Genomic DNA, 19833 nt, shown 5'->3' on the forward strand with positions numbered 1-19833 from the left:
CATGCTATTATTACTCATCTGCATTAACACTTCACAATTCATTTATTGTTTGATAATGAAAAGTAAATATTCAACTGAGGTATGTATCTTAAATTCAGGGCATGTATTTAAGCCCAAACAACTGTGAAAGAAATATAAATATTTATAAAATATGTTGTTATTGTCAGCAGGCATCAAGATCAAGTGCACAGCACGTTATTCTGTCGATTTGGAAACACATGCAGCATCCTGAAGTGAGAACAGTGATGTGAGAATAGCACAGCTCTTTCAGAAATTTAAGTGACATTCTGCTGTTTGAAAAGAAAATGTGTGATATGAAAAAGATGCTCATTACTAAACAATCAATATTGGAAAAGTGAAGAATCTCTAACCTTGCGATGGCAGATTTAAGAAACTGACAGTATAATAAAGATGCAAAGCAGAATGGTGCAGAATGGAAAATATAGTCCAAACTAGGAAAGACATAGGAGGAAAGCAAACATATAAAAAGATTAGTAAAGCAAGAAATAAAAGCAATTTTTTTTTTCAAAATAAAGCAAAAATAAATCTGGTATTGTAAAAGTCAAACAAAATGAAGAATTTTTGAGTGTAATTTCTCACAAGGTGTTCAATCTATTTGGGTAATATGACTTAGCACAACCAAGAAGAAGCTCAATTATCAAACCAGAAGAATGTTAATATTTTGTTTTTTATTGGATATATATTATTTTAAATGGAACAATGCCAAAAAAATACACAACATATAAAATTATCCTGTTTATACTGAAATTATTTCAGTATGTCCTTGTTAAAATAAACATCTTAGGAATCATAGAACTTCTTCAATAAGAATATTTCATAAAGGAGACCAAAAATTTATGATTCAATGCGTCTCACATAATATGTAGCAGAAGTAATATCTTATTTGTATTTTCCATTAACTGCAATGTTGAGAACAAGTTTGCATGAATGCTTTGCTTCATACGGAATTGACTCTAGTAATTTATTAGCACTTAATCTACCTGGTCTTTGAACTGAATTGTTATCAGCTCTAAAATATGAACAGGAAGATATAAACAGCACTCAATGAAGCAATTTTAAGCCTGCAAAAGTCAAAAAATATCCATTTTCTAATAATGTGTCCAAGTTTTCATTTTATTTTAAACAAACAACTTGTATCTGCTTGGTTGGCTGAGTGAGATGAAGGAAGGTTTATCAATATGAGTAGTTTGTGTGTTCCTGTTAATCGATTTCTATATCTACTATTATTTGAGATACCAAGTTCAAGCACATAGCACAACTCCCAATCAGACTCTCAATTCTTTACACATTTTATGAAATGTCACATATCTCACATTTTGTGAAGCGGTTCTCTCTGATGGAGGAATCATATCTGTTGTTAGCACCTGAGGAGGATCAATGCCCTTTGTCAGCTTCTGATTAATTAAATGGAAGGCCAAAGCAAATTGTTCCTCAGAAAGCTTCCCACAATCCTTTGTGTCACAAAGAGCCCTGTAAAATCAATTAGAGAAAGGAAATGACTAATGAAATTTCTCACACCATGGACATGCTGTCTAGATTAAAAATTACTATTTTAAAGCTCTTTACTTTTGAAATCTAGCCATACGTGTTGCATTCCATTTATTCATCATAGCTGAGTTCACACATCACAATAAGCCTCTAATTAATAAATGCCATTACATTTTAGAATGACTGTGGTTTGGGAATGTTTGAAATTCAAAGGAAAAAGAAAAGATAGAGCAACCCAATACAACTAAGCTAAGTATTTATAGTGTACATTTTGAATCAGGAAACATATTGCATTTTATGCGACTTGGCTATACGTTCATTCTCTATATGGTCTTTCATCTTTACAATTTTTTAAAAAATGTTCTCTGTTTAGAATGTAAAGTGCCAAACTCTTCATAATAGCACAAAGAAGAGTGACAATAAATACGTACCTTATATTATAATTTAGGATGCACTTTAGAAAAAGCATCAAAATTAGTTATTTGAATTCTTCAAAATATAATAACAACTGAATGCAAGCATGTAGAAAAACAATGATAAATTCTAAATTTAGAATAACTATATTTTTCATCAATTTTAAAGAAATTAAATTGTTTTATTCTTTTCAAGCTGGGAAAACTCTTACCAGATGTGTGCAAGTAGAGCTGAAGGCAAGCCAGTTTTCAAGAATAATTCTCTAGCTTCCACACCAGAGACAAAGCCATCCATGTCCTTGTCTGTTTGCAGGAAGATTTCATGATATGTTATCATGTCTGTAGGTGATACAACCCACTACAAAGTAAAACAATAACTAAATTTTACATTTCAATTACACTTTGTGAACTCAACAGATCAAAACACTACTCTTTGTCAAAGGTACCTGTGTTACTGATGATGTGGATGGTAATATGCTGACAGGTAACATGGACTGACTACATTCTTTGTTGGGTGTTGAAGGTGGCACTGACTGCCCGACACCTGGAATGCTGATACCTTTTCTTTTAGATGGTGGTACCAACGCTGGAGGCAAGGACATTGGCACAGGTTCCTTCTCAAGAGCACAGTATACCAAGAACATGGCCTGAATAGACATTTTTAAAGTGGTCAAAGACATGGACTGAACATTAGTTTGTTGTTATGCAACCTCATAGTTAATGTAGTAATTGAGCTAAATAAAGCTCTTAATGTTTTTACTTCCTTTTGTCTCAACTACTCTTCTGCTCATTTACTATATTTAAAATTATAGAAAATCTAAAAAGCAAGGCAGATAAGACTTTTTTATTTTTATTTCAATTTATAAGGCTACGTGGGCAGCATATAAAAAACCAATCCTAAAATACACAGGGACCTGCCATTCATTCCAACCCAAAGCTGGGGGAAGAGTCAAATTTTAATTTTAATCAGCACCTTGAATTGTACCCTGATGATAACCAGTGCAGCCCATGAAGCAAAAGTATTGTATGAGCAAGGTGAGCCATGCCCATAATTATCCATGCTGCCACATTCTGGACCAGTTTTAACTTCCAAGCAGTTTTCAAGGGCAACATCATATAAAATGCCTTACGCTTGTCTTTAAGTATGAGGTGAATAAAGCATGCGTGACTGTCTGACATGCCTTATAGTCCAGATAAGGGTATAAATGGTTTGACCAAATAGTCATGCAAGAGTCTTCTTAACTACAGCTGTCACTCATTCTCTGAGCAGGGGAGGTCAGCTTGGGGTTGAGAATGTTTATTTGAGTACATTCCCACATATTGAAGATCCCAAACCAATAGACTATCAGCAGCCTCATGTAGATGTTAAACAGAACATGTGAGAGCAGAAAACCCTGAAATAACCCCCCCCCCCTTGCAAACACAAGGAGCCTTGGAAACAATTAGAACACAACTTAAAAGTCTTATCCGGTATGGCAAAATATGTAGCATTGTATATAGGCTAAATATGCAATATATCTGCAATTTTACATTTATATCCTTCTGTAGCTTAGAACATTATACCATATGTTGTTAACAAGGAAACTGGCTTTGTAGATAAATGAATATTGAAGAACGTGTCTAAACGTGTGTTTTTCGGGCAGTAAATCTGTTAACTTCTGGGAAAAGATTTTGACCAATGTGTCAATAAGCCATGTTTGACAAATAACTCTTTGAAAATAAAGTAGAAACCAACTGAACGAAATGTTTAAAACACTTTATGTGACGGGAAAACAATATCATATTAGATAAAAGATAAAATTTTCATTTTTAAAAGAACCATCACTGTTGGAACGTACATTTTTAAAATCCCTTAATAGCTCTTCCTCAAAAACTATATGCAACAAGAAATACTATGTTATGCCTTCTTTAACTATTTTAAACACTGTTTTGAAAATTTGTAATGTATAAATTCATACTTACAACAGCAAATTCATCCCGATCCAACATTCCATCATGATCAATATCGCTTAACTCCCAAACCTAACCAACAAAAAGCCTATGTCAAGATAATATTTTACATTTTCAAATTACTGTCAATTACCAAATAATATTTGCTTTCTTTACATTTTTAAAAGATCATACATACATCAATGTGACACATTCTCATCACCAGTAATCAGGTAGCTTTTAAGGGGTTAAAGGTTAAAATTAAGCTTTAAGGACAAATACAGAACTTTATCATATGTTTATTATTTTATTTAATGTCATTAACAAAAATTCAAACTGATGTTCTAGTGGCCTTTCCACCATTTATTATTAGAGATAAATTACTCATTTCAAGACAAAACTATACATTTAATATTGTTCCACGAATTTTTTCCCATATCACAACATCCAATTAAAGCTGAAATCAGGAAGAGGTGAAAATTAGCAGGGGAAGAAATGTTTCCATCCATCAAAACACTCTCTTTTTTTTCTCCCTACAAAATATTTTAGAAGAAAATTTATTTTCCTATGTGCTATTCTCCTATTCCTGAATGCAATTTACAGAAACTCATTTTCATTTAAATACAGATGAGCAATTTTCATGCCATTTATGTACAACAAAGTACTAAAAAAGGTCATTCTTATTGAGAAAGGAATGTTTTATTTTTTTAAAAAAATCACATTTGAATCTCCATGTTGCCGAAATGTACTTCACCTGACCAGCAGCACGGTGGTTCACATTATAATTCTATATCTGGAGAGCCAACACCCATATTCTTACTTGCAATGTATGTACAATACTAGCTCGATACCTATGCTTCGCTACGAAAATATGTGTCCGGGCTTAGTTTTTGGGGAGGAAAATAAGGGGAAAATAATTCTGCCTCTGCCTACCAGCATCCATCGGTATTCATCTGGCTAGCATCCTTGCATTTGGGGGAGGAATCCTTTGAGTCCATCTTGACTCCTGGCATCTATCTGGACAAGTCCCTGCAGTTTTCTTGGCAAGTTTTTTAAAGATGTAGTTTGCCAATTTCTCCTTCCTAGGGCTGTGTGAGACTGAAGGCCCAAAGACACACAACAGGTTTTATGGCTAAGGAACTCATGGCCTCCTGGTTTCTAGTCTGATGCCTTAACTGCTGCCCTAAACTGACTCTCCTGTTAATGCATGCCCTTAACAATTCTTAAATGATTTAGAGATCAGCTACTGAAAGGGAAAGCAAGGAATCAACAACTGTCAATAACTTTCTCTTTATACTCAGCTACACTCATTTAACCACTACCCAGCAATTGTTTGATGTTACAACGGCACTGAAAAAGTAATTGTATGGTCTTCACACTTACAACTGTTCCATTAGTCATGTGATCAAGATTTCATTACTATGCAATTTGCAGGCATTCATAACTGTCACAGCAGCTGACTGCCATGTGATCACCATTTACATGCTTCACAGCCAGTTTCAGACAGTCAATGGAGAAACCAGCAGTAAAATCACAAGTTGTGGTCACGTGATGTCTTGCTTAAGAACCATGGGTGAGTCATTTAATGACTGTGGAGGAAGTGAGGTCATAAGTCCATCAACGTCATGTTAAGTCTTCCTTAATGATCAAGCTGCTGATCCTAACTGTGGTTGTTAAGCAAGGGATCATACTCTGTCCAAGATCACTAGAAAACTGCAATCTTGAGCCCAATTGCTAGTATGATACTAATTTTTCTAACCAAGGGGTGTCAAACTCAAGGCCTGTGGGCCTAATCCGACCCGTGGGGTGCTTAGATCTGGCCTGGGGGGGTCACCCTGGAAGTAGTGATGGACCGGCCATAGTGCCTCTGCCAGCAAAAATAGAGCTTGGGAAGGTTGTGTGCAACCCCTCCCGAGCTCCGTTTTTCGCTGGCAGAAGATTGTAGGAGGCCACAGCAGCCAGAAACAGCTTGGGAGCCTGTTTTTGCTGACAGAGTGCTCTGGCTACCATAGGCACCAACACAAATGGTGTCAAGCTGGCCATGCCATCTGGCCACACACCCCCTCCACTGTCAAACACAACCCTGATGCAGCCCTCAATGAAATCAAGTTTGACACCCCTGTTCTAACCCAAGCTGTGGTGGCGCAGTAGTTAGAATGCAGTACTGCAGGCTACTTCTGCTGACTGCCAGCTCAAGGTTGACTCGGCCTTCCACCCTTCCAAATCCTGTAAAATAAGGACCCAGATTTTGGGGGGAAAAATGTTAATACTGTAAATTGTTTAGAGAGGGCTGCAAAGCACTGTGAAGTGTTATATCAGCCTAAGTACTATTGCTATCCCCTTTTAATGACTCTCCTTGGGTGGCTGTGAATAATGAGAGTGTGATAGGTGTAAGAGAGAGGATGATTTTACAATTATTCAATCCTAACTACAGAATTCAATAGAGAAATATTACAGTTTGCAAAATTATTTGTTGTTCTTACCCTTCCCAAGACATCAACTGGTAGCTTAGAGTTTAAGAGAACAGGTTTCACTTTATCACCGGACAATAATCCATTCACTGGATTCAGGCTGTCAAAGATGGCATCATACTTGGCCTTGTCTTCTATCTGGTTATAAAGACATTAAGAAGCTATCCTTAATTTACAATGTTAGCATATGCAAACATTCGGAAAGAACATTTCATAAAAAAAAGTACTGTCACCCTTCTTAGGAAATCTAAGTCTGACAAACAAAGTTTCAAGAGAATTAGAGTAAATGAAAATAGGACAGCAAGGGAAGAAAGATGACCTGTTCTTAGAGATTTTGCTTGAACTTTGGTATGAGTTACTTTGAAACAATATAAATGTGAACATCAAATATTCCAAATACTTTAAACCTTATTTGTTTATGAGATTTCATTGTTTCTAAAGCAAACTATAGGTAAAACATAAATATTTTCCCCTAAAATATTCACTTATTGGGCTTGCAGACTAAAAAAAAACCTGATTAAGCAGCCACAATGCAAATGTGTTTTTTTTCTTTTTTCCTGAAACCACAGCATAAATTATGTCTATCCAATTATAATCTCAACCTGGGATTATAGGTCAGACGTTCTTCTCTTTCCCCCAGTGGCCAACATTCCACATCTGAAAGGCGGGGATGGTCTCAATAAGCTATTTTGGATTTTTTAAAATTATAAATGAATACATTAGTGCATTTCTAAAGAATGTGTAAAATACACAGAAATCATTGCCTCACTCCTAATTATTTCCAGCGTAGTAGGATTGCAGATTTGACGCCAGGTTTGGGAAGAAGTAGAATCTACAATGTGATGCTATAACATACTTCCATCTCCTAAAAGCAGGGGTGACATTTCCAATAAATTATTCCATTTCCTACCTCTTAGCTTTCAGTTTTCTCTTTTCCACCCATCAATCAACACACCATCACTACTAGGCATGTTCAAAGAGCTAAACACTTCAGTCTTCCAGAATATACCAGAGATTCCCTTGTTTTTCTGAATCCCTGTTTTGGTTCCTTCTTTTGTGGCTTTTAACATCGAAGTTTCATGTCAGAATTATTAATAAGCATTATGCTTTGCAAATACATTGAAATAAATACTGCTTTTGGGAGATTCAGTCACATTTGACAGAAGAAAAAAAGAAAAAAGAAAGGATGTTGTATATGCAAAAAATCCACTGCAATTCTGCTATCAGGAGATTGTGTCACAGAAAAGACAAGAGGCCTCAAGTTTGTATTTAAAGAGATATGACATACTTTGGGGCCTAGAGGTAATTTTTATGGTCATAAGTGTGAAAAACAATTATAAGTCACTGTTTTCAGTGCCATTGTAACTTCAAACAGTTACTAAATGAACTGTTCTAAGTCAAGGACTACCTGTACAAAATTGGGAGAAGAAAATGTCAATATATTGTATTGTATGTAATGTACTAAGATACTGAGACATGAATGCAGATATCCATAATGACAGGGCCATTAAAGTACTTGGACAATAATTATAAGGACTCTACGTTGGAAATAAACAGGAAGAAAGGTAGTCCAGGAATTTATGGACGGCGTCTATGAATATAGGAACAAGAAAGCAAATTATTGTGGCAATGGAATAGTGGCCAGGAAGTCATAATCAAGGCCAGAAACTAAGGGGTTACATAACTTAGTTTTTACTCAAGAAAGCTGTATATTTAAGATTGGGTTACATAGCAGTTCATATCTGTCATATGCTTTCATATATGCTCAAGAACTAAGAAATACCCCTCACATTTCCAGGTATCCAATATATGTGAAATGGTTATGGCTTTATGGCTTAGTTGCCAAATCACAACACAGCAAGGCACAAACATAAAAAAGAAACCTGTTTGCCAGAGTAAGACTGTTTTTATATATTTGGTTTTTATCCCACCTTTATTACTTTATAAGCAATTCAAGGCAATGAAAATATCTGGTTTTCTTTCTTTCTTTCGCCACAACAAAATCAATCCTATGGGGGAAGATGAGCTGAGAGAGAGACTGACTGGACCAGAGTCATCCAGCTGGCTTTCATGCCTAACGCAGGACTAAAACTCACTCTTCTGATTTCTAGATCAGCATCTTAAACACTATACCAAACTGGCTTTTGTTCTGGAAAAGTGGGTGAAACAAGGAAAGTGGAAAATCTTTTCTAGAAAGAATCTGATACCATTAAGCATATTCACTGAGAGCATATGCCATAGCGCAATTAATTAATTTACCTTAACAGCCCAGGGGATGTCAGGTGGAGCTCCACCACATAATAATGGACTTGTGGAATCATTCTAATAGGAAATAAAATTAAAAAGATCGTTTTAAATATCTATTTGTGTTATCTGAATTTCTTGTCATAAACCTGTTTTTTCACATTTAGTGCCACCATTTATTTCTACTTACATTTAAATACCTCATTCAGTCACAAGAAAAGAATTCAAAGATTTAAATGAATTATCTTCCTCTCCTAAACTGTATATATAGATCTGTATATATACATTGCAAGCCAATCATCCCAAGTTATGCCTGGCATGTGTTTGGGTCTTTCTTAATAGGCTGCTAGGATTATTTTAGATTATTAAAGAGCTACGCATGCCATCTGTCATTAACCATGCTATAGCATAGGAAAAAAACCCCATCCTACCAGTATTTATTCATTTAATGTGCGTGAGAAAGATGAGACACTATCTTACAGTTATGAACTTTGGTAATTTGACATAATGGTGGTTTCTCAATTGCTACAAGAACTGGAAAATTCAGAATTATGATTATATTCTGCAGAAGACAGGATCCTGGAATTGTTCTGGTACAGAGTGTGGAGAAAATTGATAGATAAGTGGTAACTACCAGAAATTATGTTATAACTCAGCACATTCTAAGGATAAACTGATGTGAACAAAATCCTCTAATACGAAAACTAGTCATTTTTTTCTGACATTAGAAAAAAATAAAGTTCCTAGAAATCAACTAATGCAAGAGTTCACAGAAAAGGGAAATTGCATAGACTCGCTGAATAATGCCAGTTTTGCAACTAGAAAAGAATTCTATGGAAAAACAGTCATACACATAAGCAATGTCCGAAGTGTACATTTTGGGACATGCATAATTATAAATCTTTATACTTCTTGAAATACAACCCTAGATTTAGGAACTAGATAACTGCTGAAATTTCAAAACTTTGTGAAATATAATAATCAAACCCTATCTGATGCAGGGTTTAAATCACTCTTTCAGATCAAACAACTTTGGTCATCATTTTCCAATCTTGAGACTGCTCATGTTCTGCGTATATGTATTCATTCATTCATTCATTCACTCATTCATTCATTCATTCTTACTGGTATATGACTGGCCATCTCATGACTCTGGACAGCACAAAGTAAAAAAACAACAACTATACAACAGTGATATAAAAACAATTAGTAAATCCAAAAATTAAAAAACTGTGATTAAAGGGGAGAGAGGGTAGCAGATATTTACACTAAGGGAATAATGTATATAGTCATTTGCCTGGACTGAGCAGCACTAGTTTCAGCCACAGCAGTTTGATAAGAGATGGAATTAAAAAAGCAAACATGGATAGTTGATCCAGGATGAATTATCGTTAATTTTTGGGGTGAGGTTTTTGAAAGTTTTACCTTGTCTTTGTTTTATCAAAGTATTAATTACTGTTCTCCCTGATAACTGTTTTGTCATTAATATAGTATATAGATGACATGCTATTAATATGCAAATAGATTTAGTAGTTTAAAATATTTTGAGCCTATTTTGCAAGGGGTGATAAATTAATATTGTAGTAATGTATCAATCAATATTCAACTAGGGGGGATAATATGTTTATAGGTGTTAGTTTTTCTTTTTTTTCCCAATGCATTTTTAAGTGTCTTACTGATGTGTTTTTGTTTGTTTGTTTTTAATCTTTTGGAGTTTTGTACTTTAATTTTCTTTTTTTTACTAAAATAAACATTTGGGGAAAAAATCTTCCATCATTAAACAATTAAGGCACAATCCAGACATACATAATTACACAATAATTTTTAAGCTGTTGTTGAGAGTGTATGCTATGCAAGTCAGTGAACAATTTTTTGTTGTAGCGTAATTCATTTTTTTAAGTGTCTTACAAATCTAGGTGGAGGAACAGGCAGGTTAAGACTACTCAGCGAAACATCCAATCCATTTTGTGCACAGGCTACAAGACGTAAAGCCACAAAAAATTCCTATAAAGGAAAAAGAAAGTAACATGAAACAATTTTATAGACAATGCTTGGTTAATTCAAATTACAAACATCAAATTATTATTTTTTGCACAGCATTGTGCATTGATATGACCTGAAGCTTGTTTTTCACAATACTTTGGTAGTGATTTGTTCACTAAACAGTTTTTAAAGTATAAATTGGAAGAGGGAGGCACACAGAGGGCTCATATAATTAACAGGATTTCTTGTCTGTTTATAAACTTGTCTATGCTATGAGAAACTGTGCACATTTTATTTAGCTTGTTTTTAATGATACACAATGCTCAATGTATTTTGTTCCCATCTATTAGGCTCAACATAACAAGGAGTGCAGGCTTAATAAAATTTAATGAGAAGTTTTATTTGTATCTTTGTCTATCTTCTATCCTCTATCCTGTAAGAATTCTGCTGAATCAGGTCAAAGGTCCATTAAGGAGAGTGCTCATATAATACAGTGGCCAAGCAGAAGCCAAAATATTCCAGACTCTCTACCCCCAGTGAATTCTTACCAGAGAGGCAGTTAAGTAATTTCTCAGAAGTTTGCTGACTGCTCCAATCTGTGCCTGCTCTCTCCTGATTATGTGACTCACTGCAGAGCATAGACAACGCATCTGTGCTTCGAAGCATGCACGGACGCATGCACGGACATGCACGGATGCATGCACACACACACACACACAGTGACAGAAACAAGATAAGCAGAAAGTGGAAATGGGAAGAAGCAACTACAGATACAGTGGGAAGACTCAAATTCAGGAAGTCCCCACTGGCACTTGAACAACATCTGCCCAACAACTTGAACGTCAACTCTCAATGGAAAGCCAAACAGACCACTGAACACCCAGACATATATATATATATATCCACAAAAAAGGTGCCAAGCTTTGAACTAACATGTTGGCAGTGGACAATCTTGAATAGGATTTACACCACAGACAGCATCTGCCGACACTCTCTGTATAAATGGAGCACAGTATCCTCCCTACAGTGTGACTGTGGGGGTCCCACCTCAAACTTTAGATCACATTGTGACTGGCTCTAAGCTGAAGGCAATATCTAAGTGATTTGTTAATATATATTGCTAGTTCATGTACAATATGCCATATGCTAAATAAATAAATAAATACATACATGCATACATACATACATAAACAGTATCTCCTATAATCACTGCTGGTAAAATGATTAGAAAAATTCCAGGCTATTTTCTACACATGCTCCCCTACCTTGTTAATAAAACAAAGACAGATGTTCACACTATAATCAGATATATGGCACCGACGACAGGTGCCTCAGTGAAATGGTCTCTAATGGTTTCTTTATTCTTTATTATTCTCTGCAATTCACTACAGATTTCATATGACTATTATTAATTGTCGTACCTTATGATTCTTGACTCTTGACGAATGTATCTTTTCTTTTATGTACACTGAGAGCATACACACCAAGACAAATTCCTTGTGTGTCCAATCACACTTGGCCAATAAAGAATTCTATTCTATTCTATTCTATTCTATTCTATTCTATTCTATTCTATTCTATTCTATTATTTAAAATATTGGAGAGATACTTTTTTGTTGTTATTTCATAACTGTCTTTATATGCAGAAGTAAATATATCTTACCTGTTTGTTTAAGATACCTTTGCCATTTGTATCAGCAAGGTCCCAAACCTAAAATATAGTTACATAAAAGAAACATGTAAAGTGATGCCAGAAAGTTATTTTATTCAACTTATCAATCTATTTTTAAAATGTTATATTTATTCTTGGCAATAGTTTCAATACTAACACAACTAAATTGTTTAATCCTAGCTAACAGAGATTACAGTATTATAATAATTAGAGCTCAATCTGAATCAGGCTTTATAGTTTTTGAATATCTTTCAATAATAAATATATTCTATGTATTTAAAAAGATCTTTAGATTACTCTAAATCTTGGAGAATCTTTCATATAATGTAATCAAGTAATACTCCTGGATACCCAATATTGGAAACACTTGAACTAAAAATTAAAACGATTACTTTCAAGAATAACAGAATAACAGAGTTGGGAAGGACCTTGAAGATCTTCTAATCCAACCTCCTACTCAAGCAGGAAACCCTATACCAGTGGTGGCTAACCTTTTTGGGGTCCTGTGCCAAAAATTGTGCATTCGTGTGCCAGCACCCAGAAGGCAATTTGTGTGCGTCTCCACCCCCTGCGCATGCACACGCAATCCCCCCGGCCCCCTTACCTGCACTGCGCCTCACAACTGTTTTTCAGCCAGCATGAAGCCTTTTTCGGGCTCCCAGAGGCTTGAAAAAAGCCTCTGCAGGCTTTGCAGACCGAATAATAGGCCTGTTTTGTCACTTTTGGTATTACAGGAAGTGATGAAACGGGCCTATTATTCGTCCTGCAAATCCTGCAGAGGCTTATTTCAAGCCTCTGGGAGGCTGAAAAAGGCTTCAAACCAGCTGAAAAATAAGCAGTGAGGCGCGTGCATGCGCAGTGAGGTAAGTTTACCTGCAGCTCACGTGCCGGAACAAATGGCTCTGCATGCCACCTGTGGCATGCGTGCCATAGGTTCACCATCATGGCCCTATACCATTTCAGACAAATGGTTGCCCAATCTCTTCTTAAAAAGATTGGACAACCATTTGGAGCACTCATAATTGTTCCACTGATTAATTCCATTTATATATATTCCATTTAATTATAAATATAAATATAAATATAAATATAAATATAAATATATATATATATATATATATATATATATATATATATATATATATATATATATATATTCCATTTAATTATATATATATAATCTTTATATCTTTATATATATATGTGTGTGTGTGTGTGTGTGTGTGTGTTTGTTTGTTTGTTTTCTTAAGTTTTCGCTGGTACTTCATATATGGTATTCAGCTTTGTTCGGGTATTTTCCCACGTCATTATAGTTGTGGTTTTAAAGTTGTAGCAGCGTTTGGCAGAATCTCATCTGCCATCATCAGGCTTCCGTATTGTGTTCGTCTGTGACAGGCGAACACAATACAGAAGCCTGATGATGGCAGATGAGATTCTGCCGAAACACTGCTGCAACTTTAAAAGCACAACTATAATGATGTGGGAAAATACCCGAACAAAGCTGAATACCATATAGATATATATATCAGAAGCCTGATGATGGCAGATGAGATTCTGCCGAAACATTGTTACAACTTTAAAAGCACAACTACAATGGTGTGGGAAAATACCCGAACAAAGCTGAATACCATACATGTAAGTTTCCGCGAAAACTTAAGAAAACACACACAGATAGATAGATAGATAGATAGATAGATAGATAGATAGATAAAGAGAGAATATGTATTATTATATATATATATATCTTTAATAAGTGGAACTTAATCTACCTACCTACCTACCTAAAAATATATTTCACTGATTAAAGAAATGATTAAAGAAACAAAGCTATAACTTCTATGCAGAATGTAACACTAAAAAATTGTTAACAGATTAGCAGTAGATGCGGGATCAAATTGAATCTTTATTTTAGTCATAGACCAGCATAAGATAATACCAGTAAGAATTACAATAACAATGAAATATGTAAAATGTAAAAGATTCTGCAAGTAATGGCATTTTTATTTTTGTAACGTCAAGATAGATGATTATCCCCTTATCTGAACATATCAATACCTTCCCAAGTATCAAATCTGTTAGTCCTGATTTTTTCAAAAAGACAGCTGCATCAGAAGCCAACACTCTTCCAGAATTACTAGGATCAACCTGCCAAAAGAGGTCATAACTGATTCAAACGAGCAATTCTTTAAAATATATCGTTTTAACAAAACTTTTATTAACTCAGATAATAAAGTAAAGTAAGAGTGTCTAACTCAATTTCATTGAGGGCCGCATCAGGGTTGTGTTTGGCCTTGGAAGGCTGAAGGGGCGTGGCAATGGTGGCTATGGCCAGCTCAGTATTACTCATGTCAGGGACACCTGTGGTGACCAAGTGCTAAGGCAGGACTATCCCGAGACCTTCCCTCACTCTCATTATGATCTCCTTCCTCCCTTCCTTCATCCCACCCCCCCTTTTTCTTTCTTCTCCTCTTATTTTTCTTTCCTTGCTCTCTTCCCATCTTTCCCCCCTTTTTTTCTTTACCCTTCCTCTTTCCCTTTCTCCTTTCCTGTGACTTCTTGCATGCTCAAATGCAAAAGGAGAAACATTTCTCCTTTTGTTTTTAGTTTGTTTTGATAGCCCTCTGCCAGGGAAGCCCACGCGCCATTTTTAGCTGCAATGGCCTCCTGCAGCCTTCTGCCAGCAAAAGGGGCGCAACACAAGGGGATGCGTGCCCCCCCGTGCTCCGTGGAGGCACCCCGGTCCTTTGCTTTTTCCAGGCTGGCCCTGTGGACTAGATCTCAACACCCTGCGGGCTGACTCTGGCCCGTGGGCCTTGAGTTTGACACCCCTGGAGTAAAGAATTATGGAATATTTAATCATGTTGCATACACAGTACTGTAGAACTATATACACTCTGTGCTAAAATCTTGCCATTGTATATATAGTTACAAAAAGTTACGTCTGTGATCACTTTTAGCAAATAAATATTCAAAGACATCTATCCAGCTCCCAGATGTTATAATTGCTTCTAAAGCTTTACATGGCCTAGAGTCAATATACTAAATATATATTGGTTGTTTTTTTGTATATGTTTCATTTCCCAAACCCGATATCATCTGTGCTAAAAACAATCAAGCTCAGAGAGTAGCAAGGACCCCTCATTTCCAAGACAGTTTTCTATTTTAAGATGCCTTACATTCTAGTATCTACCAGTATATAATCTCCACAGATGAAAATGATAAAATACTTAAGGCTGGGATCTCAATTTGAACTCACAGGTCACCTGCCTTAGTATATTCCAGCTTTCTGCCTCATTTAAAATAATAAAAAATGGAAAGCTGGTATCTTGAAAGCCACTAGCTTCTATCAATTTGGTTTTTAATACTGTCTCCAGACTCCAAATGAGCCACACAGGATCTTGCAGAGTATCAATTTTATTGGATTTTGTATTATTCTGAAGTATTATTTGTAATGTTTTAATTATAATTGTATGCATAGTACCTAGAATCCCTTGGACTAGGGTGGTAAAGAAATCAAATAAAAAAGTCAAGGGAGGGGGAGGGGAAAGAGTAACTTTGTGCTTTGCTCTAAAGTCCAGAGAAAGGGCCAATATAATTGAAGCATACAGCAGAGACTGCAAGCAGAAGGATATGAATAGACTCACTGCCCAAATTAGTTTTCAAATAATTATTAACATTCTCTGTGATTTTACAGCTAACAATTTATATACATTATACTCACTTTAATTAAATGTTTACACTGAGCCATTTAAATGGCATCTCATTTATGGGGAAATTCTCAGAAAAAAAGTTATCTGGTGGGCTTTTTATTACCAATAGATCTGTTCCTTTTTTACCAGACGGTTCGGTTTTGCAAGGCGGGGGTGGGGGGGGGGAAGAAGAGGGAGGCTTGTAACCCTAAAGAAGGCTTCAAGCGGGGGTCCGCAGGGGTATAACAGTAACTATTGGTACTGATAAACTTTGTATACAAACAAATCTCTTAAGCAATGATAAAGTTTTAACAATAGATCTTAACTGGGATTATTCTGGGTATGAAACAAGGTCTATTGTACTCTGATTTTGTGCTAAGACAGAGGTCCCCAAACCTGGCAACTTTAAGACTTGTGGACTTCAACTCCCAGAATTCCTCAGCCAGCTATGCTGGTTGAGGAATTCTGGGAGTTGAAATCCACAAGTCTTAAAGTTGCCAAGTTTGGAGACATCTGTGCTAAGATATAAAATTAACTTTTAGCATAGTTAAAATGCTTATTTTACTCTATAAACTACAAAAGTGGTTCATTTTATTCTATTTAAGACATTTAACCATAACAAACAAATGAAAAATTATTTTATTTTTTAAAAAAGCAAAGAAAATAAGCTCACACTTACCTGACGATAATATTTTTCGTATACTGGATTTGCACTTGACAGCTAACAAAATATAATAATATCTAATTATTGCTTAATTTTCCAAACTGCTTAATTTTAAAAATATAATAGATTAGTACATTTAGATAGAAACATTCAGAAACTAAAGACATGAGTATTTGCATAGAATTAAGTTAACTACAAAGTCAAAATGGTAATAAATGTTTAACTGAAACAAGTACTATAAGATACAACAAAATATGAGTAGCCTGAGCCTATGACATAGAACTGTTTATGCTGAAAGTGATTAATGCTAAATTTTGCCTTTAAGTTGTTCTGAAGCACAAATCCAGTAGGGTATTAATGTAAAATATATTAATCATTACTTAGGATACTAATTATTTATTCCTTTTTTCCTATTTCATTTCAGTCAGTCTTTTGCAGAACAGCAAATTTCAGCCCACACATTTTCAAAATCACAGTATTAATAGTATTAATATTTATATTTATTATTGTATGCATAGTACCTATATTATCATGTACTAATCTTATATGTACCCATGTACTTTTACATCATGTACTTTTCTTATATGTACCCATTTCATGTATTCACAACTATGTATACACTTATACTTATTATCTTGTAAACAATTGGCAAATCAAATAAATAAATAAATAAATAAATAAATAAATAAATAAATAAATAAATAATCCCAATCGTTTTAAGTGTTCAGTTGATACCATTTACAGTAGGAAAACCTTACAAGGTAATATGTCATGTAAAATCATGGCAGCTATACATCATGAGACAAGATTACTTAATTAGATGTGGCACAACAAAAAGTAATAGCAATTCAACTCTTCTATTTATTAGTGAATGTGATCTCGTGGTTTTCTTTCTTTTACAGGTGTCAGGGTTCTGACAGATGCCCTAATTAAACCATGAGCCTCGAGCCAACTTTTGACAACAGGCACTTTTTGCATGTTTCATTTCATAGTCAGTTTGGACACAAGAAACTCCACTCACAAAAAGGTATGCAGAGGTAAGTACGTTCACTGGTACACAGGGAGTCATTATTGGCTCTATTATTGTTTGTGCAAGTGCAACAACACTTATTGATGACAACTATAGCTATGAAACAGTCTTTGGCTGCTCTATTATTTGTTACATTACAGCTGAGCAAAGATCAATTATTAAAGATACCACAATTCCACTGACACAATTGAATACATTTAAGATCATCACTTGTGCGTCAAAATCTACATATAGTCCAACTTCTGGCTGATGTTACAGAGAGATCGGATGTGAGGAGTGGGTCTCTGCGCTCCTGCACCGAGTTCTCCCCTTGGAGGGCTCAGAAAGGAGTTAAAGCCACTCTCTAGGGGTGGTTAAGAAAAAAGGGGCACCCTGTAGGTCGCGGAGAGCAGCAACTCTTCTGCTAGACTCAGGGCTTCTTCCCTCTCATCCACAATGAGGAGAAGAGGCAGCCATCATGGCTCCATGAAGCTGGGACAGCCGAGGCAACAAAGAAATGTGCAGGAGCGATGTAGATGAACAGTGGGTGAGAAGATCCCTTTTTTTATTTAGACCCTAACTTTAAAAGGAAAAAAAAAAGAAGAAAATCCAGGAAAAGAGACTCTTAGAACTGTTCGTTAGAGCGTCGAACAATCGTAAAAGAGAAAAATCCTAGACCCGAAAGGAACAGCCGTCTTAACTTCAAAGATAGGCCCTAAGTAACTTTGAGTCCTTCATAACTTCGGTCAGTCATTATGTGACCAGTCATAAATCAATTACTACCTGTATATTTCTTTTCTTTTTCTTTATTGCATTACCTATCTCTTCCTTTTTTCTTTTAATTTTTACTACTTTCTATTCTCTTAAGTTTAGCTTGTATTTGATTTTACTATTCTAACCAACATTCTTTAAAATTATGCACAGAAACACATTCACAATAATAATTGTCTAATTCTGCACATTTTAAAATCTTCCTATATGGCCAATCATAGCACATTACAAAGTTTACCATTAATTACCGTGTTTCTCATATAATAAGGCTGGATCTTATTTTTTTTTGAGCCCCGAAAAAATGGCTAGGCCGTCTTTTGGGGTGACTTAATTTCCCCCCTTGCATCTTCGGGCGGGCGGCGATGGCTTGGATGTTGACCTCGGCGTTGGTGGGGCTCTTCGTATCGGGGTCAACGCAGGCAGCACCATATCCGGTGTGCAACAAAAGTACTTCCTAACGGCAAGCCCCCATCCCCCCATCCCCCCATTTTGCATGTTTTAATATAGGCCTTAATTTGGGGAGGGGCTTAATTTCATTTCATGCCTATAAAACATGCTGGGACTTCCTATTGGGGGAGGCCGTATTGTTGGAGAAACAGGGTATATAATATGTGAAAAAGTATTTATGAAGGTCATTATCTCTTTGCATTTAGTTTCAGTGGATGACCTTGAATTCTAACACTATGTTTGTTAGAGACAAAACCTCCCTCTCTGAAGCTTAAGTATGTCCTATGTGATTGTATAAACTTCAGCCACTGTCTCCTTTATCCATCTTCATTCCAGTCCAAAACCCACAATTACTGTAGTCTAACCCCATAGAGGAGTTGCTTCAGACATCCAATTATTTTGGTTGCTTCTTCTTTCCATTATTTTCTAATGCTATAATAGCCTTTTTAAGATGCAGTGGTCAGAGCTATATACAAAAAAAATGAATCTCATCACAAATTTATGTAAGGACATTTTTGTATCAGCAGTTCTACTTTCAATTATTTTCCTAATGGGTTCAAGTATGAAATTTGCCTTTTGTTTCTCCTTCTCTACCCTAATACAGCAATTAATATTGTCACATCTTAAGGTCAATTACAGCAAAGTCATCATTTTCAAACAAAACATTTATTTAAAGCTATTGTTACTTTTGCATAGGAAACATATGCTCTTTCACATCCTGTACTTTAACATTCATTTTAACATCCCAAAGACTCTTTAGTCAGCAGATATACAAAGAATTAGACTTCAGAAAAACTGTAACAAATTCCTGTCTATTTGAATGATATTCCTTAGGCCACACTTCTCTTTTCAAACTTCAAAGTCAAAAATGTTATTGTTGTTTTTTTTAATGAAAAATGTTTGCTTAAAGTTTCTCCTAATCGGGACCTAAAGGCTAGAAAATGCTGTAGGTAGCTGCAATACAACTGCCTTGTTTAATGCCCAAAGTTATGACAGTGATGAAAAATAACTTTACAACTGGTCCTTGCATTT

General features: G+C 35.5%; 1 protein-coding gene across 4 annotated transcripts in view; it reads right to left on the bottom strand.

Moving 5' to 3' along the window:
• EPS15 (epidermal growth factor receptor pathway substrate 15) overlaps positions 1–19833 on the bottom strand; it is a 57834-nt gene that overhangs the window by 24464 nt on the left and 13537 nt on the right. For all 4 annotated transcript variants that reach the window (XM_087960258.1, XM_087960256.1, XM_087960255.1 and 1 more), the window contains 10 exons: positions 16590–16631; positions 14277–14366; positions 12213–12260; positions 10475–10570; positions 8582–8644; positions 6335–6460; positions 3885–3944; positions 2369–2569; positions 2135–2280; positions 1335–1491 (listed from right to left, as the gene is read on the bottom strand). In XM_087960258.1, the coding sequence (XP_087816384.1) occupies positions 1335–1491; positions 2135–2280; positions 2369–2569; positions 3885–3944; positions 6335–6460; positions 8582–8644; positions 10475–10570; positions 12213–12260; positions 14277–14366; positions 16590–16631 (1029 nt within the window). The remainder of the gene's footprint in view (positions 1–1334; positions 1492–2134; positions 2281–2368; positions 2570–3884; positions 3945–6334; positions 6461–8581; positions 8645–10474; positions 10571–12212; positions 12261–14276; positions 14367–16589; positions 16632–19833) is intronic.

Source organism: Notechis scutatus, chromosome 3, assembly GCF_049901735.1.
Source record: "Notechis scutatus isolate UNSWTSFEM ecotype Mainland chromosome 3, rNotScu1.2, whole genome shotgun sequence".
Classification (NCBI taxonomy): domain Eukaryota; kingdom Metazoa; phylum Chordata; class Lepidosauria; order Squamata; family Elapidae; genus Notechis; species Notechis scutatus.